This window comes from Phalacrocorax carbo, chromosome 4 (assembly GCF_963921805.1).
Source record: "Phalacrocorax carbo chromosome 4, bPhaCar2.1, whole genome shotgun sequence".
NCBI lineage: Eukaryota > Metazoa > Chordata > Aves > Suliformes > Phalacrocoracidae > Phalacrocorax > Phalacrocorax carbo.
The window spans coordinates 10,696,273-10,722,334 of record NC_087516.1 but is presented as its reverse complement, the minus strand read 5'-3'; the positions used below and the strand labels follow the sequence as shown (position 1 = coordinate 10,722,334).

At 37.8% G+C, this 26,062-nt stretch overlaps 1 protein-coding gene across 1 annotated transcript; it reads left to right on the top strand.

Annotated features, from left to right (window-relative positions):
* Nucleotides 1-5: 5 nt before the first annotated feature.
* On the top strand, nucleotides 6-24,667 carry NOP14 (NOP14 nucleolar protein). The gene is made up of 18 exons (XM_009509767.2): nucleotides 6-507; nucleotides 2,615-2,749; nucleotides 3,593-3,734; nucleotides 4,293-4,438; nucleotides 4,870-5,007; nucleotides 6,636-6,758; nucleotides 7,963-8,094; nucleotides 9,427-9,730; nucleotides 11,046-11,176; nucleotides 11,409-11,494; nucleotides 13,128-13,263; nucleotides 15,152-15,253; nucleotides 16,043-16,196; nucleotides 20,430-20,589; nucleotides 21,418-21,565; nucleotides 22,517-22,635; nucleotides 23,850-24,005; nucleotides 24,361-24,667. The coding sequence occupies exons 1-18, from the start codon at nucleotides 310-312 to the stop codon at nucleotides 24,458-24,460; spliced, it is 2,610 nt and encodes an 869-aa protein (XP_009508062.2). The 5' UTR covers nucleotides 6-309; the 3' UTR covers nucleotides 24,461-24,667.
* Nucleotides 24,668-26,062: the final 1,395 nt, after the last annotated feature.

The window sequence follows — 26,062 nt, the reverse complement described above, 5'->3', positions numbered from 1 at the left end:
GATAGTTGGGCGACACTCTCGCGAGAGGTGGGAGGTTGCCGGTACGCGCGTGGTAACCCCGGAGCGCCCCGGTGTGAGGGAGCGCCGTTAGCGCTCTGCTCCGTCTCCTGCTGCTCCCGCGTCCCCCGCCGCTGCCGCGAATCCTGGGGGAGCGCCGGAGGGTAGCGGTCAGGCCCGAGGGGTACCCCCCGCCATCCTCCCAGGAGCCATTTTGTTCGGCCTATTTGCACCTCAAGCCGTGCCCCCCCGCGCCCTGAGTGAGTGCTGAGCCTCTCTTTCCCCGCAGCCAGCCGCGCAGCCAAACCCAAAATGGGGAAGGTAGCGAAGTGGAAGCGAAAGGTCTCGGCGCCCGCCGCAGCTAAGGGCTCCGTGAAGTCAGCTATGGCCATGGTCAAGAGCAACCCCTTTGAGGTGAAGGTCAACAGGCAGAAGTTTAACATCTTGGGGAGGAAGACCAAGAATGATGTGGGGCTGCCCGGTGTCTCACGGTCCAAGGCCATCAAGAAGGTAAGAGGACACCAAAAGTTGGGAGGAAGGATGGCCTCTCTAGATGTAGCTGTGGTGGAGCAGTGGTAAGCCTGGAGCCGCCCTGGGCGAGAGAAGAGACTGCCTCTGTTGTGCGCAGGAGTGGCTGGTCACCTCACATTGCTGGGATGGTGATGGAGAGCCTGCTGAAAGCGTCTCCCTCCAATGCAATCCACAGGGTTCGGTAGTGCAAGTCTCTCTTTTTGCATATGTGGGAATGATTCTCTTTTCAAATTACCCAGGTCTGGAATACGGCGGCACATGTTGTCGGCAAGCAAATCCTGGACCAGAGTGCAGGTGGTTGTCAGTGTACATTATGTTGGTCAGTTTTGGTTGCTGCAGGATGCTTAGCTTCTTGATAACAGTGGGACATTACTGTAATAGTGAAAGCTTGAGAGGGCACTAAGGTCCGAATGCAGTGAGAAATGTGTAGCTACAAGGAATCTACCATGGATTTGGAAAACATGCAGATGACTTTTTGCACTCTGGTTAAATAGCTGCGTTGTAGAAGTATGTTGGGATGCAAAATAATGATCTGTCCTTATTGCTTTCGTAAGAATGACCATACAACTTAAATACTAAATCTTCTATCTTTGACCCTTATGCCGTTTTAAAATTGCCTCTTTTTCTTTCTCTACTGACATAGCTAGCTACCTGACCAAAATCCATAGTGCATAAGGGAGGACGTTGTGTCACACTATGCATCTGGGATTCAAGCAACCTACCCTATTCTTGAATGAAGCACTGGAATTTTTTATGATCTCTCCCCTCAAACAAACCAGGGAAGAAGTTAAAATCTCTGTAGATTCTGTAAAGCCAAAAAAAGCATAATTGGGAAGTTTGCCCCTGAGATTCTCTCTGACATGTTACATGCAATTTGTTGTCAAACAAGATTTAAAGCACTTAATGAAAAGATAAGTTATTTTTAAAAATAGTGCAGAAAAATGAAATGTATATTTTATAATTTTGCATGCGTTGTGAGAGGTGATGCATTAAATAATTTTTTATCAGTGAGAGAGGATGTCAAATAATTAATAAACAAAAGTGCTTTTCCATATCCAAGGTACTAAGAGGTATTGAAGTTCATAAACAGTGTTTAAGCTGTATGATAATTTATATAGTCCATGCAAGAAATAAATACAAGGTAGAACTGGCACAGTAGTAGATGAAACCTGAGTTCTGGTGTCAATTAAGCAGCACCTGAAAGTTGTGAATGCTCAGTGAGGCTGCAGAGGCCTATTGTGGGAAATGCAGTCTTTTCCTTCAGTACAGAGGTTTGTGAGGTCATGCTAATGTGAATAGCAACAGTACCTTTCCGTAAGAGTCAGTTAAGGTGTCTTAAATAAACACGGAATTTTTTTTTCCAGTCTAAACATGGCCAACGTTTTCTTCCTTTAGAAACTATATCTTCAGTATGAAATTATAAATCCATTACTATTTGTCCAGATTTTAGGAAACTTTATGAATGTTTAATAACACATTTTAAGGTCTTTGGGTTTTATTTAATAGTAAGGAAAATCAAGTGCTTGTCATTAATTAGATCACTGGCATTGAAAAGTAAACCTGCCTCTTCACCTGTACCATAAGTACAGCACATACTACCTCATATAGTCTGCTAAACTTCCTTTTACTGCTTAGATGCATAACCTCCCTGTGCTCAACACTAAAGAGCTAAATGTAGATAGGCACTTGGGGGTTTTTTTATGTCTTAGATGACAAGACCAAAAGAGGTTCAGCTGATACTGGGGCTTTTTTTGCTTTCTTTAATGTGTTTTTCTTGTATACTAAGCTTCGGACAAATCAGAATGCTTCAGTGGCAATGAAGAGTTTTTATATGTGATAAAATAATCTTGAGCTACAATGTCCCATATTTTATATTCATATGGGCACCTTGTAAGAGAACTTAATGACTCTGAGTATATCGTATGAGCTTCTCATCTCTTTACACGTTTATTTTTCCTTCTCTTTCCTTGCATTGTGATAAATTAGATTACGTTGCCAGGACACGAGGGAGCCTTTTTTGCCTTGGCTTTGGAAGTAGTTACTCTTTTTGTTTTTTAATTTGATCTCCTTTTTTTTTTCCTTTTAGCGTACCCAGACATTACTGAAAGAATATAAAGAAAGGGAAAAGACAAATGTGTTTAAAGATAAACGTTTTGGTGAATATAACACCAAAATAAGTCCAGAGGAAAAGATGATCAGACGATTCACTTTGGAAAGACAGGTAAAGTATGCAAATTAAAAACAAAACCAAAACCAAACAAAAAACCCCCACCAAAACCACAAGAAAGACTTGACTTTTTAGGTTGCAAGTGTCCCCCTTAGCAGAGGGTTTTGCAGGGTAATGTTTTCTTTTTGATATTATATGTTTGGAACTTTCATGATTAAAAGCAATTTTTTGGTGGGAATTCAAAATTTTTCATGAAAACTCTGGTTTCGCAAGACAGCTTTTTGAAGCAGAAATTTCTTTGAGCACTTTTGAGCACTGATGTGCAAGAAAGCCATTTCTAAGCAGATTCATTGATTGATTGGTTTTCTTTGACTACTAAGATTTGGGAATTAAATTAGGAAAAGGCAGCCACCATCAAGTACACTTTGAGGTTCCAGTACAGCTGTTGAACAGCAGCTGTTTCATTTGCTGACTAGAACTCTGTCACTCACTGTCATTCTGTAATGTGAACTGTATGTGGAGTTCTGTTTTTTCTGCATCATCATACTCAGTCTCCAGAATTGAGTAGTGTAATATCATATTCTGCTGATAATTTGTATAGGTTATAGTCTGTTTCATTAGGCCCAAAATGTAGTAGTTAAGAATTGATGTTACTGATACACAGATAAAACTTAAGCTTCCTTAGGTTGTCTGGGTTACTCCATTTCTACAAGGCACCATACCCTCTTGCTTAAGTTTTAATGTGTTTGAATGAAAGTATTGGTCTGGTAGTACTCTTATTCCAGTGTTCTGTTCCAGAATCTCACCAACTAGCATTAAAAATAGAGGCTTTATTAATTTGTTGCCTGGGAACTAAAAATCTTTTGTTATTTAATTGGTTTGTTTTACTATTCTTAGCAAAATTATGGAAAGAAGAGTATCTATAATCTTAATGAAGATGAGGAATTGACTCATTATGGCCAATCTTTGGCAGAAATTGAAAAACTAAATGATATTGTTGATAGTGACAGTGACACGGAAGAAAGAGGAACACTGTCAGGTAAGACATGTCAGCTAGTATCCCACTGCTGGTTTTATTGTTAGTACCTGTACATCATCTGTTCCATACTATCTTTGAATGAGAAAGAATGTTATGTAATTGGTTGTGTTCTTTAAGCCAGATTTGATTGCTTCTTAACCACACACAGAACAGCTCTCTGGATTTTAGGAGGTGTGAAGTTGGAACTAGCTACCTGTGGTGGTTCTTTAATCTGCGGGATTTTTAGCATACATAGGTACCTGTATTTCAAGCCCTTTGGGCAGAATCTGAAGTATGAGTTTTCTGGTTGCTTTCTTGCACCTCTGCACCTAAATACTAGTTAAAATATTGAAAAAACCATGTTCCTACCTCGTACGTAATGTTTGACAGTGCAAATTATGTGTCTAGCATCAATCTCTTCTGGTATGGCCATTCCCTTAGCGATGGGAATAGTACACCATTGATTCAATACTTCTAATTGCTCCCACTCTCAAAGAATAGGGAGATACTATCCCAGCAGCAGCAGCACTCATGTATGAATTTGAAAAGGGTTCACAATCTACTTTTGTTCTTTTCTAGCTGAATTAACTGCTGCTCACTTCGGAGGGGGTGGAGGCCTCCTTCGTAAAAAAGTGTCGAGTGGGCAGCAAGATGAAGAGGAGATAAAACCTAAATCTAGGAAAGAACTGATAGAAGAGATGATAGCCAAATCTAAACAAGAAAAGGTGAGTTTTTAGCCTTGAAATATAAATGAGCATGATTAAAAGCTGTCACAATTTCCATCTTTGCAGAATAAAATAGTAGTGGCATAGAAAACAAAGATAGCTGTCTAGGAAAAGAGTCCAAGCTCCTTGAATAAAGTCCATCTGACTTTGTAGGCATTTTAGGATATGTATTGGATATCTGCCACTCTTTTTTATCCCCAAGTCTCCCCTTCTGTTGACTCCCAACTTGTTTTTTGTATGCAACCCTTGTGCCCTTCAGTGTAACTCTATCCTGCTTCTTCCACAAAGAATGTTTAGACTTTTAAAATGTTAAATATTTAAAATTATTTGTTTGCTAAAGACAGCATTCTTGTTTTAAGCTGTAAATGCTGTGTCATGTTCATCTGAAAATAAGTGCTGTATTTGTTTTTCGTCTTTTTTTTTTTTTCTAGCAAGAGAGGCAAACTCGGAGAGAAAGTGCATTAGAACTCACAGAAAAGCTTGACAATGACTGGAAGGAAATCCAAACCCTTATTGCCCACAAAACCCCAAAGTCAGAGAAAAAGGACAAAGAAGTAGAAAAACCCAAGGTAACGTTTTGGCTAAACTGACTACTTTGTTTTGTTCTAATAACTTGTGGTTTTGACTCGTAGTGGATAAAGTATAAGGCCACTTATATTCATCACTTTTTTGTAAAATAAAATGTTGCCTGTTATTTACGTTGAAGGAATGCTACAGTTTTAGGACAGTTTGGTTAGCTAGAGGAATATAGGGGCTTATATGACTTACCCGATTTAATTACTTATTGCTTTTCATTAGTTATTAAATCTGAGAGAGGTTGCGGGTTGAACAACACTGGCTACAGCTTATTTTTACAACATATATTTTCTTGAAGAACTAAAATGGTTGAGAACATTGACTTAGTTTGAATGCCTTTGCAGTGTTCCTTGGATAAGACAACTTTTATTTGACAACAAACATTTCCTTGTTGTAAATTGGGTACTGTCTCTACAAAAATGGAATTAAAATATTTACCCTCTGAATAGATGTCTTATGGCCTCAAAGATTTTTTCTATCGTTTGTATTTTATACTAAGGGAAATAAACTTTTAAATCTAAGAATAGGTATTGTAATGTGTCACACTATTTTTTTTCTTGTAGAGATATTGTATTATATGGCATGACATTGTGAATTTCCATTTATTCCTTGGCAGTAGAATTCAGTTTGTGAAAGGCTGAACAAATGAACTGATCATTCATTAGTTGGGGGTTGGACTAGGTGACCTCTAAAGGTCCCTTCCAACCCAAACTATTCTATGTTTCTATGATTTTATGTTAAAACTGATCTCAAATAACAAAGAGAAGATACTGGATCAAAAGTTTGTTTTTTGATGTATTGATTTTTGGTTTTAGGATGTTTCATAATACGCTGAATACTCTAGTATGTTGTCAATGTGGTATCTTAAACAAAAATGTTGTCATCATGTTTTGCTGAAAAGGAAGACTAGATTCCCTTGCTTCATGTGTGTGGATCAAATTTAAGAATTATCAAGGATGCAAAGTGTGAATTAGTAATGCTCTATAACATTATCGTTGCATTGGAGAAAATTATCTAGTTATGTGTAAGAAGAAAAATTCCTAGAACTGAATTTCAGAGAAGCTGTATGGTTTAGTGACTTAAGCAGGTATCAAGAAGACTATTCCCAAGTCCAGTGTAATCTCTGCTAGTGACTGTTTTCCCAAGTATGCTGCTTAAACTCACTGAATATCAGCATCCCTTTTTGTTTTCTTTAAGATAGACATCTATGTAACTAAGATAACAAAGACTTTGCTTGTGTATGACAGTATAGTGAAATGTAAACTATAAATTTATTAATTCTATCTACTTTTTGAGAAAATAGTATTTTATTAATAAACAATATTTTACAGTTTTTCAATTAATAAGTAAACCAGGTTTTATTTAAGATACTATTTATAAGTTTTTTCAGTTGTGAGTAACTTAAAGGCAGGGGTAGAATTCCTGGAGAATTTCTATTCAAGTGTTCATTCCATTCCTTGCCTTGATACTGAGTTGAATGTTCTTGCAGCTTTCTTTGGAAACGGTCTTTTCTGTATATCTTAACAGTCTTATTTCTTAGCTGTTAGTCTGGCAGAGGGGTGGCTGCAAAGCAGAATAATAAAACTTAAGATAATAAACAATTATATAAATATTTCTTTAGCCTGATGAATATGATATGATTGTTCGAGAACTTGGATTCGAGATGAAAGCAAAACCTTCAGAAAGGATGAAGACAGAAGAAGAATTGGCAAAAGAGGAGCAGGCGCGACTCCAGAAGCTGGAGGTATACCATTTATGGTTTTAGATTGTTTTGTGGCCTGTCTTTTGGGAGTGACCGCTTACATTCATTGCTTGACCTTAGATTGAAAGTGGCTATACTAAACTGCAATTCGTCAGAGGGTGAATTCAGGAAATCTTCTGTTTGTGTTTTGTTTCTATTCTGATATTACAAAAAAAACACAACATAGGCTTAGTACGTGACTACTGAGGTTTACGAAATAAGTTGATCTTTCTTCAAGAAAAATGTAATATCGCTTTGATTTGCCTTTAAATGTTTTAAATTATTCAGAGTGGAGAGGTGCTTTTAAGTCAGTAAGGGAGAGTGTCATGTTGCACAGCAGTTGAATTAATACACTGGCAAGTCATTTATTGTTTTCTTCCGGTGTTGCAAGAGTCTTCCAGAAGTGGCATGCATATAGCTTTGCAGAGGAATAGGATTCTCTTGGGAAATGTTGCATGTTCTTTCTATTACATGGAGCTCTGAGTTTTATGGAAGGAATAATTATTTGGTAAATGTTTCTCTCCTTTCTTTCTTTTGGTATACTAGGGATACACTTAGGACCACAGGGATTCAGTACTTTCAGGTTACCCCAGAACAGCTTAGTAGCTGATAGCAGACAGAAAGGATTTTTTTCGTTTCTATTCTTGTCATTTTGTTTGATGCACAGTCTATCTGGTTGCCCAGGTGGAAATCCCTTTGTAAATGATTGGTTCAGATATTGCCCATTGTGTCTATTTACAAATTTAGTATATCTTAAAAATCATAGGAGATGATTGTGTTTACTAGAAACTTGTTACACTTATGGAAAACACAGATAAACACTGCAGAATCATAAAACGCTTTAGCAGCTTACATCTTCTAGTAGTGATGCATTGTCTCATAAGCAAAACAGATAAGTTTTAAAATGAGAGAACATAATGATACTGATAAACTCAGTTTTAAAGGCTTCCAAATAAGCTAATCCAATTGAATATATGCTCTTAACCAGATTGCACTCCCCACAAAAAATAAGGTATCATCAGCTTTTGCCCATAATTTCTCAGTTGCTGTTTTTTCATTTCATCAACTTGTTCAGTAATCCCAGTTAACTTTTTTATTTCCTTTGATTTCCTTAAATGTAGTATTTGAGGGATCTTCCATTCTGGTGTAGTTACCTGATTGACCTAGATGGCTCACATCTGTGTGTGGTATTTCTTCTGAAACACAGGCAGATCGACTGCGTCGAATGCGTGGAATAGATGAACATGCGAATAAGAAAAAACCCAGCCATGTGTCAGCTGATGATTTAGCTGATGGCTTTATCCTGGATAAAGATGACAGACGTTTGTTGTCTTACAAGGTAAGGTTTAAAATTTCAGAATTTTCAGAGTTCTGAAAAGAAGATGGGAAAATCACACAGAAGTGACCTCTGTGGAGACCTCTAGTCCAACATCCTGCTCAAAGCAGGGTCAGCTATGAAATCACCAGTTGCTCAGGGCTTTATCCAGGCTGTTCTTGGAAAATCCCCAAGAATGGAGGCTGCACATCTTTCTAGGCATCCTGTTGTACTGACTGTCCTTACTGTGAAAAAGTGTCCCTTTATATCCAGTCTGAATGTCTCTTGTTTCAACTTAGGCCTGTTGCTTCTCATTCTCCTGCTGTGGACTGTGATGAAGGGTGTTGCTCTGCCTTCTTGGTGATCTCCCTTGTAGGTACTGGCAGGTGGTTATTTGGTCCAGGCTAAACAAGCCCAGGTCTGCCTCTCCTCATAGGGCAGGTGCCCCAGCCCCTCGACAATCTTGGTGGCTTTCTGCTGAATTGGCTGCAGTTTGTTGATGTCTTTATTGTATTTGAAGGCCCAAAACTGGATGCTGTATTCTATGTAGTCTTACAAGTGTTGAGTAGAGGGGAATAGTTGTCTCCCTCGATCTACTGGCTATACTGCTATTATAGTAGCCTTCGATGCTGTTAGCCTACTGGCTGAAGAGAGGGCTTTAGCCCTTCTGGTCTTTTTTTTTTTTTTTTTTTTAATTTCTGCTGTATTTGATACAGCTTCCACCAAATTTCAGCCTGAGGATGAGTGGGTTTCTGAAAAAACCCGTCCCCTATGAAGTAGCTTTGATTTAAGGTGTCAGAGCAATATAATCTTAAAGCTGATGCAGTGAGTCACCCTGACTGTGGTGCACATGTGTGCATGCTGATCCTCTCATCCTGTTACATATAAGTAGCAAGGGAGGAGTTGTTGTCCTCAAATGGGAGAATACAAATTGTGAATGTGAATTTAAAATGCTGATTAATAAAATCAGGATGGGAACAAATATTTATCTGATACACTATTTTAGTACATAGAAAGAATATTTCTTCTTTTTAACCAAGAATGCTTCTGTGATGTTGACTTTTTTTTAAAATATTATCTGCCAGTTGTATGTTGATTCTTTAGTCCTCATATACTGCCTCCTATTCTTCCAGTTGCTTACAGCCCCTTGGAAATTCCCTACTGTTCTTATATCTGTATGCATGTTTTCTCTTTAAAATCCCTTCTTGGCCGGCACTGCTGGTGTTCATTACTTGGTCAGGGTAGTAAGGCTCAGATCCTGTTTTTGTGTATTTAATGATAGCTTTGCATGGTGATTCTGGTGAGGTGCTGTCACTTTATCAGTGTTTTAACTGGCTTATTTTCCTCTACCTACAGGATGGAAAACTTAATATTGAAAATGAAGAGGAGGAGGAGGAAAAAGACGAGGAAGAAGAGGAAGGTGGGAAGGAAGATAATGAGAATGAAGAAGAAAGTGAGGAAGAATCTGCTAATGAAGATGAGGATGATGGTGCTGCAGATAGCCACTCTGATCTTGAATCTGACCTTGAGAGCGAAGAAGAAGCTGCAGGGAATAAAGAACAGAAGAAACACAAGACAAATGAAAATAAATCACAGAATGTGGAGGAACTAGATCCAAAAATGGAAGCTGCCAAATCAGAGCTTCCCTATACATTTGCTGGTAAGCAAAGGACTGATCTAGAGATACCTGCTGTCTTCAGGGAGTTTATAACCAGTCTCTTTCTGCACCCTGTAGGATCTTGCATATTCCTGTTCATCCATGAAGTTTTGCTTCATAGTGGTCTTCTACTATTCCAAGAGTAGCCAGTAACTGATGTTCTTAGTGATCAGCCCTAATCATGCTTTGAGCAGCGGGAACCAGAGCTGTTTCACCCCAGAGCTGTTTCTGCTCCTCTTAGCAGCCTTGGAATGGAAAGATAAATACTGGGGAGGAAAATGAAAAGATCTGTATTCCTTTCCAAAGGCCACCAACAAGTCCAATCCAAAGTGTTAATATTTTGTATAAGGGAAGCCAGAATACTATTCTATTATCTATACTTAAATGAGAAAAGGTTACTTTCTCTACTGTTTGGACTGACATTTTTGTCAGAGAAGATGCCTGGAGAGGCAGGATTCTAAGGTTTAATCCCTGCAATGTAGCATAGCAGTACTGTTAAATAGAGGCACTCAGGAGTTTGACTTCTTTTGGGCATGTGCCTAGGAGGAAGGAGGAGGCACATTTCAAGTAGTACACAAAACAGTCATTAATATTAAATACATAATGCCTCTAACATTGTCCTAGGAGGGATTTCTCTAACAAAAGTACCTGTTGCAAGATTGAACAACCTTTCAAACAATTTCTTTAAGTGCTTGCATTTTTTCCATCAGAAGAAGATAACTTATATTACACAAAGCCTTTTAAATTGCATTCAGCTTTTGCTTTAACCAGAAAGCAATCACAATAAAATAACTAAAAAACTTAACCAGTTAGGATGTTTTCTAGCATGTCAACTTATGCAAAAGACTACATATATGCCAGGTTTGGGTTGTGTTGTTTTTGGTTTTTTTAATTGTTTTCCATTAGTGGCAAGATTCTTACTTTTCTGAATATCCTTCATACAAAAGCTAGTTAGGTGTGAATTAACATACGGCTAATTGTATTGTGGTAAATTTATGGTTGAATGTGTGCTTAAGTTTAATTCTGCTTCTTGTGTGTGCCAACATAGTTGTGCTCAGCTTAGGCAGCAGATACATGATGATTTGAATGTTAATAATTGAAAAACATGTACATTATTTTCTGACTTATGTTCATATATATAATGTTACATATATGCTGATAGGCTGTTAGTGTTTAAAAGGTAACTGTTTAAAAGCTGCATGGTATCTTTTTTCTGAATAACAACATTTTCAAATAGGAAATTTGTTACATGTTCACTTGAATTAAATATGTTATGTTTGAGATTTTTGTCTGGTAAATTTTTGTTTTTACTTTCTAGTTCCTGAGTCCTATGAGACATTTAAGTCTTTATTGGCTGGAAGAACAATAGAACAACAGCTTACTATACTGGAGAGGATTCAGAAATGCAATCATCCAAGCCTTGCAGTGGGAAACAAAGCAAAGTTGGAAGTATGGGGGTTTTGTTGTTTTGTTTTCAGGTTTAAAATTAACTTTGAATTCCAGAGTAAGTTTTAGTAAGTATTCAGGAAGCAGTATAAAACACACATGGCTTCTGTTTGTGAATAGCAGTATAATCAACATAGCACTCTTAATTTTTAACTTTCATATCACTGTTCTTTTGTGCTGCCTATGTACAGTATAAAAAAAAGCTAATAATTTTAACATATTATGCTTCTTGCAGAAATTGTTTGGCTTCCTTTTGGAGTATATTGGGGAGTTAGCAACTCTGGATTTACCAGCACTCAGAACAATTGACAAACTGGTCCTGTAAGTAATAAATCTTATGGACTTTTGCTCCTTTATGGTTTAAAGAGAAAAGCTACCTAGGGTAGAGCACTTAGCATGGTGCTTGTTTCAAATAGTTCTGTAGGCATTGTAGGCAACTGGTAACTCTCCAGCTATATAGTGTTTTAACTTTTCTTCATGTATTGCTTGAACTATTAATTGTACCAAGACAGTTTCAAAACTTCAGAATGTAATTTTGAACCTGCAAAATGCTTTTCATGGGTAATGGACAAATAATACCATGTATGCATGCAGACTTCTGTATATGCAGTTATTTAGACTGCTGATAAAGGATTTTAAGTTTTGCAATGACATCGTACAGTTCCCTTTGCAATCTTTGTTTTTTCCATGGGTGTCCATTCTATGAATTCACTCAGGGAGCTAGACGAAAATTAAAGAGTGTTGTAATAAGCTGATACATAAATTCCAAAGGAGCACTTTGCAGGAAGTTGTCAGTTTGGCATTGTTGTCTTCAAATACTTAACAGGCAGTTATAGTGGCAAGAGAGCCAAATTTGTCTCAGGTATACAGCAAAGGCAGCAACAGGGAAATTCCAGTTAGATGTAAGGAAGAAAAATCTTCATAGCAAAGGTGCTGAACATTAAAAGAAGTTTCCCAGAGAGGATGTGGGATCTCCACCCTTGAAGATAGACAAAACTCAACAAAGCCATGAGCAACCTGATCCAGCTTTGAAGTTAGCCATGCTTTGAGCAGGGGGTTGCATCAGGTGATCTCCAAAGGTCCCTTCCAACTAAAATGAGTGTGTGATTCCTATCTCGATTTTGCAGGCTAGACAGCTTTCTTTCAGTGAGTTATTTTTATGTAGTTTTCAGCATATGCTTTCTATTTCATGCTAAAGTAAAGAAGTGTTTAAAAAATCTGTTATGTGCAGCTTTAGCATTCATTGCTCTTGCATTTACCAGCAAGAGCACTGGCCTGTTGATACTGTTGCACATGCTGGGGCTTTGTAAAAAAGTGTAAAAACATTTTGCTTGTTTTCTAGAACTGGGATTTATTGGTATAATTACAGACATTTTTAACTGAAAATACTGGCAAAACTCTTACCAAACAGATGCAGACTCCTGACTGCAACTCCCTGTAGGCACTAACCATAGGCCAGGAGCTGACTTAACTTTGTGGGTATTTTTTCTTGTTTTTTAAGTAATAATTTTGCTAGCCACATTGCTGCCTCACATGTTGTTTAACATTGCCTAGGAGTATTTAAAGTAGTGGGCTGCCTAGTATGTGCCAGCATACCCCTGCAGTAAAATGTAGAGTTAGGAGACCCAGGAGGATATGTTTTAACCATAGCAAACGATTTGGGAGTGTATTTTAAAGTTTTAAATTATTCTTTATTTAAGACTTAGAAACCACCAAATCAAAGATTGTCTCACAAGGCCCCACGAAAAATACACATCTCTGTGAACTAAAAGTATTGCAATAATAATCTATATACTGGGTGGTTATTTCTAAGAAAGAACAATTTGTTTCAGGGTATTTGTTATTGTTATAATGTAGATGGAACGCAAGAAGTCTTCCTACAGGTGCTTAAAAATCAATATTTTATTAGCATCAATGGTGTAACTTGATCATGACTAACATTTCTTGTTAATAGGCCATTGTACAATCTTTGCCAGATGTTTCCTGAAGCAGCCAGTGACAGTATTAAGTTTATCCTTCGAGACGCTGCACATGATATGGAAGAAGTAATTGAAGTCAAAGGCCGTGCAACATTTCCAGGTTTAGACACGGTAATGAATGCATACTGCTAGGAAAATCTCTTGTTCTTTGCATTAGTGCAGAAATGCCAGTAAATGTGAGATTACATTAAATCTCATTGCATATTTCAAAGTATGTAATGAATTATTAGCATCTGTGACTTCTTAGGTTTCTCAGTATTTTAAATTGGCTCTCTGGAGATAAGTCGTAACAAAAAAAACCAAAAAAAATCCTCAGAAACAGCCAACCAACCCCACACAAACAAACCACCTCTTCTACACATGTTCTTCAGAATAGAAGCGTGACTCTGTAATATTAATAAGGGGAAAAGATCTTAGAATTGCCACTCCAGTTTTCATAGCAGAACATTCTTCATTTTCCTGATGAAACTTAACATGGGTACTTCTAGGAAGAAGTGACACTGTCAGTTATGCCCTGATTTCCTTAATTGTTTTAAGTGCAAATGTTTAAAAAAAGTGCTCCATAGAAGTGCACTATCTCCTAGGTTAACAAAAATAACAATGAAATATTATTATGGGTATAAAATTGCAACATTTCTTAGTACTTTATATATGATAATTGCTAAATTGATGACTCGGAAAGAATTGTCCTTTCCTTCTTATATTAGTAATATTTCAAAATTTCAGTGGCCATGCCAAATGTGAACAGCTCCTTTTTCAGTGTCTAGGTAAATGGCTGTTAGGGAAGTCAAGAACGGAGTATATGGAAAATGAGTATTTCTTTATTGTAGTAAAAAGATTCAAAATCAAACCAGAAGTCAGATGTCCAAAGGGAACTACTTGTTTCTGTCTCCCAGCTTCATGAAGCAGTGCTCCCTAATGGAATAATTAGGCTATTGAAAGAAAATAGACTGAAGGATTTGCTTAGAAGATTTGGATCTTAGAGCTTGGAAAATATTTATATTGAGTTCTTTTGAAGAGTCTTTATTCAGGATGTTTTGGATTTTGCAGGAAATGTTCTATAGAGAGCTTTAACTTCTATTTTTATTTTGTCACTGTCACCCTTATGACACCAATCACACTTCTGACTTCCATTCCCTTCAGTGGACTTTTTCAGGTTTCAAGCCATCATTATCTTTTAGGGTGGAATTATATCACTGTCCTATTCTCAAAGCACTTGTTTGAATGAACATTCCTTAGACCATTTGTGTTAGTAGACCTTATATGTGCCCAAACGTAAATTAACCTGAAACTGGGACTTAGTATTTAGTAACCAAAACAGTCAGGAGAATATTAGTTTACAACAGAAACTTCATAGAGAGAAACAGAGCTGAAACAATAAAACTTTACTTGTGTCTAGCTTACTATGTAAATATCCACTTAGATAATTTTCCAAATTACCTCGCAACTGATGTTTAACATCCTTATGGTCTTGACAGGGTCACCTGTAGCTCTCTAAGTCCCCTGCAGTAAAAGTATACCTAATCAATGTTCAGTTGTTTTGGCTGCAACCATTACTTGATGTGTGCTAGTGCCTGAGGATCCTGGTCACCTCATGGTCTGTGTTGAGGACCTGTTGAAGGGTGTCACAGGTCCTGTGTGGCCACCTGCTCATTTGTGGTGTGAGAATATGTGATTGTTGTGGGCTGAAGGGGGTCAGTTTCTTATGGAGTAAATGGGGCTGGGAGGCGTAGTTCCTTCTTGGTGGTTCTTTCAGCTGCCTCATTGAATTAATGCAATGTTAGACCTAAAATGGATATTCCATTTTCTCATGTTGCTTTAACATTTGTCTCCATAAACAGGTCATGTATCATATCAGATTTCTCAAAATGATGTATATTGTAGTATTTCTAGACTACTAATGGCAGTTACTCATTTATCAGTTAAATATGTGTAAAGTCAAGATCCTGGGAATAATGTCTTAAAATATTTTGCCTTACCCTGTTTTATGTGCTATCAGCTTATTTATTTGAAAGTCACATCTCTGCTGTTTCCAACTTCGGACTACTGGCATCCAGTTGTAACACCTGCTTTTATATACATGAGTCAGCTACTTACAAAGGTATGTCTATGATGTTGTATCTCAGCATATAGCTTCATTTCTTTGTTTCTTCCTAGGATTTCAAGTATGTGTGTTAGCATTAATGTATACATTGGAAATGTAGTGAAAAGGCAGCTTTGTGTTTGGTATAGTCACAGATAGAAATTTGAAGAAAAAGTGAAGAGGAAAAAACCCTTGCAGAGTACAGTCCAACTCACAAACCATATCTACTAATTTTTTCAAGCTGTCACACAAGAATTCCTTACATGGCAAATTACGTAGGACTAATAGAACAGACTAAATACAGTCTGAAATAATTCATTATTGATTTCTCTTCTATATACTGCATTTGTTCCTACTTAAGAAAGATATTTACTTTAAAATTAGCAGTATTTGTTTTCCTTGAAAATGTACCTAATGCAGTGCATTGCAGTGCATTTAAAATACGTCCTTATTTTTCTATCCTGTTTGTATGTTTCAAAAGTCTTCAGCTAATTGGTCTATTGCTGTCAGATATCCAAGTTGCTCTGAGTTTAATACTTGGTTCGTTTCTGGAGAACTTACTGTTTGTGGTTTAGCACCTTCTAGTGGCTAAACCAGTTCTGACAGATATCTTACTCAATTCTGCATATACTCTTTTAGTGAGGGCAAGGGAAAGCCAGTATGTCTTTCATGTCAGTCCAAAGGGTGTAATTTTACAGATGTAAATGTATACAACTTATTGAATCTTTCTGCTTTTTGGGAGATCCTATATTTGTGATGTATAGACTTCTAATTACAAATATTTCATGCCTTTTTTTTTAATTTTAGTGTCGCATCACAACATTGCAAGATGTAATTAAAGGGTTATTTACATGCTGTTTGTTCCTGGAATATGTATCTCTCTCCAGAAGATTTGTACCAGAACTCATCAATTTTCTTCTTGGAGTACTCCACATATCTCTACCCAAAAAACAGGCCCAGGGTGAGTTTGTTTAGAGTAAAGGAGTAATAAATTTTAGTATTAGGGTTTATCTTTTAAATTTCAATAAAAACATTTCTCACTGAATTTATTGTTTTGAACAAAAGACCAAAATCATCTGCTAGGTTAGCCATATACAACCTTGATTCTTGGGCATCTTTTTTGACCTAGATCCTCTGGTGTTGTTGGCAGGCAGGAAAGAACTGAAGTTATTAAAGGAAATGAAGTCATGTTGCCCACAGTGCAGTATTTTTCTGATATTGTTGTTCTAAATAGACTGTGTGATTGGACTGCGCTCTGAAATTCAGAGTCCCTAATGGATTCCCTGTGAGTACCCTGTATCTTTACAGTGAGGCAGCAGCTAATGCTGCAGATGCCCTCCCTCTTTAGCTGATAGCCAGTCACTGAGATAAATGAGAGAAATCTATCACAAAGTTGGTATTTTTCCTTTTTGTTTATTTGACATGGATTTGTTATAGTGTAACGGAGAGCAGCTATGCCCAGCCGCAGGGATTAGGCTGTGCCTGAACATAACTGTGTAAACTTAGCAACTTGTGCACACAACAGAATAAAACTACCTTTTCAATTTGATCATTTTTATTTGCCAGTCTTCCTCTTTCTTTGACTTCTTCTTTTGGATTAATTTCTAGCTTTAAAGTTATAGTAGATCTATGGCTTTTTGATTGACAAGGTTAGTGCCAATAATGCACTTACAAGGAGTTTTGTCAGCATAGTAACTAATTCGTGTGTTAGTATCTCTGTCTGGGTCACTCTGAGTATCACTTAGCATTTGTGAAGAGACTCTGCAGGCAGGATATTCTCAAGTGAAAAATTCAATTATTTGTTGGCAAACTCAAAAGATGTCTGGGATTTAACGAACTACAGGCTATGAATTAATATGCTCATCACTCTTGATAAGGCACCTGAAGAATCTCTTCTCTAGGTAGTCATCAGTCTGGTGAGGAAGGTTCAGCTTCTGTTGCTGCAGTATTCCAGTACATCTTCAGTAGTACTGAGCAGTTCCTCTTTCCCCTCACACCCTTTAGGATTATTATGCCTTTCTGTGCTGGCATTCTTGTTCTTTTGAATTCTTGAGCTACCAATGATCTCAACAAGCTTAGCACTGCAGTTTCACCTTTATTATCTTGTATTGCTGTACCCTACAGACTTTCTCCCAGATGCTTCTCACAGCTTAGCAGTTTCCTCTGAAGTGCGGGCCAAGGTTACACAGCTGGGCTGCATCAGAGCTAAGCCCTGGATTCTCAGAACACAGGCAGCTGTACTCTTAGAAGGAGGTGGGAAGAGGTTACAGGGTGGGTGGGTTACATAGCACTTAAAGTATTTTCTCCTTTATGTAATCTCTTGGGAATGTTTGATCTACAAAGGGTTTTGATACAGTTAAAATATAGGGTTCTGCAAAATCAGATAAGAAACTATTTAAAAATATTTAGTGGTAATTGATGATCAAGTGTTAACCATTTTTTAAAAATTTCCTTTATTTCTGGTAATGATTTTGTACTAGTTAAATTTGCACGGTGTTGGTTTCTGTTAGCAGTTAGGAAAAGCTCAAAGATATGTTAGAGGCACAGTGTTGTCTTTGAGAATTTTTCAGTCAGTATTGACGTTTTGAAGTTATCAAAGTATCCAATCATGGTTTTAAATATTCATGGTGGAATTATTGCTGATAAATGTGATGGTTAGGCTGTCAACACAGAATGTTGTATAATGAGCAGACATCCAGTTCTCTGGAATGTTGGTATACTGTCACACCAAAAAGTTCTTGGGGTTCAATTTTGACAGTAAATAGAATCAGTAAATAGAACTCTTTTTGTTTTAATTTTATAAGTTTGCCCCATAATTTCTCACATGAAGAAATTATATGGAATACAACTTCATAAAAGACTGAAATACAGTCTGCTTTAGATTTGAAAGCCATTTATTACCTTAAAAAAGGAGAAAAGCTGAAGGTGGAGGGAGTGGAAAGGAATTGTCATTGTTGATAGCCTTAGCTAATGGAATTGTTAATGAGATCTGCTATCCTCTCACAAGTAAAGCAGATGTCTCTTAGTTCCTGATCTTGCATGTATCTGTGTGTCATAATCTCTCACAACTCAAACTTTTGAATTTTATTTAAACATACTGTCATCTGGCGTGTCTGTAAAGAGCCATGTACAGGTTCTAGAGCATCTAAATACTCTTAACTTAGAGTTTGAAAAAGTTTTGAAATAAGTTCCATTGCAAGCTTGCAGGACTTAAGGAAAACAAAGAAGGGGGGGGGGGAGGGGGGGAAGTCCAGCACAGAGGCTTGCAAATAATTTTCTCCCTTAACCATGAAATTCCTCAGATGCTTCTTCCATGTTGCTCTATAAGTACCATTTCACAGATCAGCTCCTGATCAGAAGCACAGTGATTCTTAAGCATTTTCTGTATGCCCTGCCCCAGTCTGTATTCCGTGTTCCATGCTATTCTTGTTTTAAAACTGCTTAGCTGGCATGGGAGAGGACTTTACAGCATGTATCTGAGGGTCCCTGCTGAGAGATCACGGGAGAGGCTCAGTATTCTACTGCGACTGTGGGCTGTCCCTGCTGCAGCTCACTGTGCTGCTTGACCATTTTCTGGCCAAAGCCGCCTACTTTTTACTCCATGGAAAAGTCCTATGCCTGCCCTTTCCTCCTAAGCATGTCCAATACTCCATCCTCATTGGCAGTTTAACTGTGCATCATGTTCCCCACAGGGCAGACACACATACCTACATGTCTTCTCTCTTCCCATACATAGAATCCTAGAATAGTTTGGGCTGGAAGGGACCTTCAAGATCATCTAGTTCCAACCCCCCTGCCATGGGCAGGGACACCTTCCACTGGACCAGGTTGCTCAGAGCCCCGTCCAGCCTGGCCTTGAACATTACCAGGGATGGGGCATCCACAGCTTTTCTGGGCAACCTGTTCCAGTGCTTTGCCACCCTCCCAGTAAATAATTTCTTCCTAATACCTACTCTAAATCTACCCTCTTTCAGTTTAAACCCATTACCGCTCATCCTATCACTACACTCCGATCTAGAGCCCTTCTGCATCTTTCCTGTAGGCACCCTTTAAGTACTGGAAGGCTGCTATAAGGTGCCCCTGGAGCCTTCTCCAAGCTAAACAATCCCAGCCCTCTCAGACTATCCTCACAGGGCAATTGTTCCAGCCTCCTGATCAGCTTCGTGGCCCTCCTCTGGACCTGCTTGAGCATGTTCATGTGTTTCTTATGCTAGGGGCCCTACAGCTCCAGGTGGGGTCTCATGAGAGCAGAGCAGAGGGACAGAATCATCTCCCTTGACCTGCTGGCTACGCTTCAGGTCAGCCCAGGATGCAGTTGGCTTTCTGGGCTGTGAGTGCACACTGCTAGCTCATATTCAGTTTTTCATCCACCAATACCCCCAAGTCCTTCTCCACAGAGCTGCTCTCAAGCCACTCATCACCCAGCCTGCATCCATGTTTGGGATTGCCCTGACCCAGGTGCAGCACCTTACACTTGGCTGTGTTGAATTTCCTGAGGTTTGCACAGCCCCACTTCTCTAGCCTGTCAAGGTCCCTCTGGACAGCATCCTTTCCCTCTACAGTATCAATGACACCACCCAGCTTGGTTTGCCCTTAATGAAGCCATGTTGGCTGTCACCAATCACCTCCTTATTTTCCATGTGCCTTAGCGTAGTTTCCAGGAGGATCTGCTCCATGATCTTGACAGGCACAGAGGTGAGACTAACTGGCCTGTAGCCCCCTGGGTCTTCCTTTTTCCCATTATTAAAAATTAGGGTTATTTTTTTCTCCTCTTCTAGTCACTGGGAACTTCACCAGTCTGCCACGATTTTTCAAATGTGAAGAGTAGCTTAGCAACTTCATCTGCCAGTTCCCTCAGGACCCTCAGATGCATCCCATCAGTTCCCATGGACTTGTGCACCTTCAGGTTCTTTAGATGGTCTCAAACCTGATCTTTTCCTGTGCTGGGCAGTACTTCATTCTCCCAGTCCCTGCCTTTGGATTCTGTGAATTGGGCAGCATGGCTAGAGCACTTACCCATGAATGTACCCATGCTCCAGTGTTTTCCATTATTTCAGAAAAAAGTAATAACTGATGAAGCATTTTTTAAGGCAGCGTGATTTGAACACACAAAAAGAGTTCTTCATTTTTCTTCCTTCAGAAAGAATGCCTAGAGTTGATCTTGTTTAATGATTATTGTTCTTTTTTTTTTTAGGCTATACCATAGTGCATCCATTTACACCAGTGGGGAAAAATTTAGAACTGCTTTTGGTGTGTGATAAGAAGGATCTGGAAAGTTGGCAGAAGCAAAATCTGCCATTGAGTATTGTGACTAGGTTGCAGGAAACCAGCAGAACAGAAATTAATCATATCAGGTACGTAGAGAATGTGAAGAGAAGAAATCCTAAACAGGCCATCTTTTGGGTAATCTCAGTGATGGTGCTCTTCAGGAGTAATGAGTTGTTCTTGTTATTTTTATGGTGCTACTATGGAGCACATAAAATTTCTAATCTTTTGCCAGGGGGTTATGCAGAGCACTTGTTGGAGTGCTCAGCCCTTCCATTCCTTTTAAGCACAGCAATGAACTGATGAGGGTGATGTAGAGACAGAGATGCTCACTACTTTGAACTGGCAAGCTCTTTAGAAGCAAACAATGGTATTTACATACAAACATTATGTTAGGTGTCACTTAAATAATAAACCACTGCATTTAGGAAAGACCACAAATAAACACAGTCATCAGCCATGTTCAGCCTCATTTTTCACCTTGTGCATGTGTTAATGGTATAACTTATTTCAGGGATGAGTAAGCATTTTGTTAGGAGGTTCAGAAAGAAACCCAAAACCAAAATAACTAGTTCTGTTTCAAAAAAGTTCTAGAATTTCAGAATGAGTACCAGAACACTTTTAGAACCAGTATAAAAACATCTTGCTCTACAGAAGTGGCAAAGACACAATACCAGCATGTGCTCTGTGCACTGATATAAAGATTTTTTTGCTAATGTATTCCTTGGGTATTTGTAGCAGGAGAGTGAAATTTTTAATCAATTAACAACTAGAAACAGCCTTGTAACTAGTTCTGTCAAGCGGTCTTAATAATAGACACTGCTAATGCTCCCAAATGTAATTAATTTGATTCCTTTTATTTGAAAATTGGCTGCAGTTTTTGCAAGTGAAATTGTTATTCTTTTGTGCATTAACAGGTTATCATGTCTAGCCCTGTGTTTTGACCTTATTAAAAAATGTGCAGCGTTGTATGAGTCTTTACCATCGTTCCATGAAATAATGCATCCTGTCAGAGTACTTCTTACACAACATGTGCCAGTGAATGAATATCCTGAACAAATGCAGGTATGTGTTCCTCAAGAATGAAATTACTTATATGATTGTTTTATTAATAAATTCTGTGATCTTCACCTGTGTGTAAACAAACAACCAAGTATAAGAATCAGTGAGATTTTTTTCAAGGGTCAGGCATTTGCCTTTTGTGCTTTTCAAAAATCATGTGATGTTTCTGTGGAAAAACCAAAGCAGAATGCAGAATGTTTAGAAAAGGTATTTTTTTCACTGTGTATCTTGTCTTGCCCCTCTAATTGAAGAGAGCAGCACTTAACTTGTAATAATGTAATGTTCCATGACTTAATTTGCAAGAATAGTAGTTCAGTCATCCAGTTGCTTACATACTTTTGTGATTAATCTGTAAGACCTTGGTTACCACCAAACACATGTACCAAACTCATGAGGTAGTAGTTAAAATTAAGTAAAACTAACATAAATATGCCTGGTGAGCTACCTTACTTAAAACAGGGCAGTTATTTACTTTTCTAGCAATGAGGTTCAAATTTTTAATCCGTCTCTTTTGAATGTAGCAGAATTGTCCTCTCCTCAAAGAGGCATCATGAAATATCCTTAGAGAACAAGATTTTGTAATGTAAACGATGCAGAATGGCCTATATTTTTCTGCCATCAAAATGAAAAATCATTCTTAAAACTACCCTGAAAAGCAGAGTCTGAGTTAAACTGGCTTTACCCTTGCTTCTTCCTCTGTTAGGTGAAACTGCTGCAGACCTGTCTTATTGTCTATGATGCCATCTTAATAGACTTCCAAAGGTGTTTAAAAATGTTCCAGCCTGGAAGGCTTTACAGCATTTCAGTGTTAGCAATGTCCTAACGAATAGCAGTGATTTTACCCAGAAAAAGAACATATGGGGAGAACATTACTGTTGATTCAATTTACGATAGTTTGTGAATTATAGTGTCTTTGATACGCTTTCAAAATTTTAACTTGATTTGCATTTTCAGGAATGGTATCACAGTGCTCTGAAAGAGCTAGAGAACAAAGCAAAACACTATACCCCACTGATATGTGAGAAGAAGAAGCCAGTGCCATTGAAACAGTATACACCTAAAATTGTGAAAGTGTAAGTAAAGCAACACTTGATGCAAAGGAAAAGTGAGTTTAAACATAAAGATTTTCAGCAAGCCAGAAGGAACTGGAAAACAGGGCATAAAACAGATAACTGTTTTTGTGCAAAAATTGCAAGGGACCAGCTGCTTGGGTGGTAGGCAGGGAAAGAAAAAGGAGGGCAGAATTCTAAGAAACAGAGCAAAGATTATCTTGTGGGAAAAGTAGCACTGGAAATCAACTCTTATCCATATAATCAATTTTAAATTAATAAATTTCAAGATAAAGAGAGGTGGTTGTTATTATCTAGTCAGGGGCTTTACTGAACGCCGTCAAGCACTCAATTCTGAACAACTACAAGTGAGTAGTTCATATGTATATGAACTGTATGAAGGTAAGGATGGATTGTGAAAGTACTGAGGGATGCTTCGCCAGTGAAAAAGGTAAGGCAGACTAGTCCTGTACTCTGCATCGCAGACCATAACAAATAATCAGTCAGATTAAGCATACCTTTAAGCATACTTACATGCCCCATTCCTCTGTTTTCCCCAACCATGCAGCTTTTTACCTTCCAACAGTACCAATGACAAAAAACATGGGGTTTTTTCCCCCTTTTTACAGAGCTTGCAATGACCACGTGTGTTTTTGTATTCTGTTTTGGAATTAAATTTTAATAACACTAGTTTGGTTTTGTAGATAATAGAACAGTATGCTGAATCAACAATTCTGCCCTATATTGGCTGCTGACTTATTTAGCCATGTTGGTTATCTACAGGGGCATAAATCATCTGCCTTATTTGTTCTAGTAATTGAAGAGGACAGCTTTCCTCTGCCGTACACATTTATGCCCAAGTAACTGATCAGTCTTTCTGTAGAATTCACCTGCAGAGAAGGTCTGCAAAAACTTAAAAGACATTGGGAGAGTTCTTCTTTCTCCAGATGTCTTTCACTCTTCTACCCTAGCTTTTTCAGTCTGTTCAGAATACAGGCTACATACCGGGGGTTGAAGTGTAAATGCTTTCTGTGTGTTGTTTGCATGATGATGACATGCAGTTAGAAGGTCTGGTGAGAGTTTTCCTGGTATGTTCGTTGGGCAGGTCTTTATTTTGCAATTTAATCATGTAATACGCAGGAATTAAAACACTGAGTATTCATACATAAACTCTTTATAAGTATGAAAAAATTGTTTTTGTTGAGGTGTTTGGTGCTCACTGTGCATTCTCATTTCAGTTTAGAGTTCGGAAGAAAGCAGGGAGGCAGCAAGAAGGAGCAAGAAAGAAAGCAATTGATTCAGAAGCATAAACGTGAACTTAAAGGAGCCATTCGTGAGATTCGGAAAGATAACCAGTTTCTGGCTAGAATGCAACTTTCAGAAATCATGGAGAGGTAATGTAGCCTTTGTTTTGGCACCAGTTCGGGGGTTGTTCTGCTGTGTGTTCATTTCCTTGCTGCATGCCAAGACTGATGATAGTGTTCAACCCTACTAAACTTAAATAAATAAAATTAGAAAACTTGAGGAAAGCCAAACATTTTCAACAGAGATAATTTAAAGTGCTTTCAACATTCCAGTTTCATTTCTGTAGTTCAAGAATATGAAGAATGTGTTTATAAAGAGTGTGTGTTGGTGAAATTTAAGAGTTGGGAGGCTTTTTATAAATTAATAATGGTTGTCTAAATATACTTACTTATTTTCCCTAATATTGTTCTGAAATATTTTATATGTTGATTGTTTGTTTTACAGAGATTCAGCCAGAAAAAGAAAAGTGAAAGAGCTTCTTGGTAGCCTTGCTACACAGGAAGGTGAATGGAAAGCACTGAAAAGGAAAAAAGGGAAGATTTAATTGGGACTATGTACAGCAGGAAACTGTTTTTACTGCCATGTAAAATACCCCAATCCTATGGCTTTTGAACATATTTTAATTGCATTCTTTGGATGCATTCATTTTGAGGAGACAACATCATCAGATCTGTCTGGAAAAGTGAACCTGTTTATTGGAAAAATCCACGGGTTTTCATAAAAGGAAAATAAAAATAACATTTTTATGGTACTGGTATGTGGTATTCTTCTGTTTATTTTAATAATAGAGAATATTTGGATGAATAATTGGAATTCTGAGGTGTGTGTGACCAGGTTTTAGTCTAACCTGAACTACAACCACACAAAAAAATGTACAGCAGAGACCATTTTTCATCTTTTTATAATAGTGAAGAATTGCAGGCAGATCTTAAAGTGATAGTATATTTGTAATTTAAGCAGTAACATTTTTATTAGTCTGAAGCATTGGGACATTGTAATGCATGAATTCAGTGGAGTAATGGAATCGGCTTTCAGGTAAAGTTCTTTGTTAAGGCTGTACGTACATTCATCTCTTCAGTAAGGTTTGAATTGAGCACAGCTCTGAAATTCTTAATCTAGGCTGGTTAACTAGAATTCCTTAGTATCATAACTGACATAACTGATTTAAGTGGACAGTGAAATCCTTAACTCTGTCCTCTTATTTTATCATATATGTCTAATTACTGATAACTGCTCACCATGACTCTGGAAAACATCTGCTCTTCAAATAGAACGAATAAATTCTTCTAACACTTTTTTTTTATATATATACTGTATTTGTGAAGAAACATTGCAATGAGATATAAAGCATCGCAGTTATTTAAAGGTGCTAGTCTGACCTATTCAGGTATTCACTGTGACCTACCTTTTTGGTAGGTTCAGTGACAGTTGTTATGCACTGAGGAAAATTGTAATTTTTTTCTTGGAAAACTCTCAGGAAAATGAAATCCCTTTTCACGATAATGTTCCAATTTCAGTCTAAAGAACAAACTATAAAGAAGATCCTACAAAGAATGAAGTAATGGCTATGGTTCTTTATAAAAACAAGCAAAACCTCTCCCATTTCCAATCATTGTTACTATATCTGATCTATTGGTTTTTGGCCAATAGGTAACCCTGACATGGTAATGCTTACCATCTGTTCATAGAGAGAGACTTAAACACTGGCAGTAAATCTGATCTAACAGTTAGGCCTGGTTGTTTCAGACTGGCTTAGAATGTTTTTTTGGGTGGATGGTTGGTTGGTTTGGTGGTTTTTGGTTTTTTTTCAAATGGGACTTGTAATGGAAGCAAGACTAAAACTAGGAGGGGATGAGTTAAAACAGTTTTGTCATTAGAGTTTAAGTGTAAAGCCTTTCTTTGTAAGGTAAGTCTTGTTAAAGGTTTTTCTATGTATGTTTCTTAAAAGAGAAAAGCGCTTTATTTGGAGAAAAGGACTTTTATTGAATCTCAGTGCGACTGTAGCAATGCAAGTACTGTGTGATGATCATCAGCTTTTTTGGCTTGCAAAACCAGTTGTATTAAGTGTTAAAATAGGCTGGATACTAAGTACACATGGGGGTGATACTCACGTCACATAAAAATTAGTAAGATTTCTGTGTTTGAA

Bases quoted from the DNA above. Each gene is read 5' to 3' on its own strand.
- NOP14 (XM_009509767.2), top strand. From the start codon at position 310: ATGGGGAAGGTAGCGAAGTGGAAGCGAAAGGTCTCGGCGCCCGCCGCA. The intron at 15,254-16,042 runs GTATGTCTATGA...TTTTAATTTTAG, and splicing joins TGAGTCAGCTACTTACAAAG to TGTCGCATCACAACATTGCA. The intron at 21,566-22,516 runs GTATGTGTTCCT...TTGCATTTTCAG, and splicing joins AATATCCTGAACAAATGCAG to GAATGGTATCACAGTGCTCT.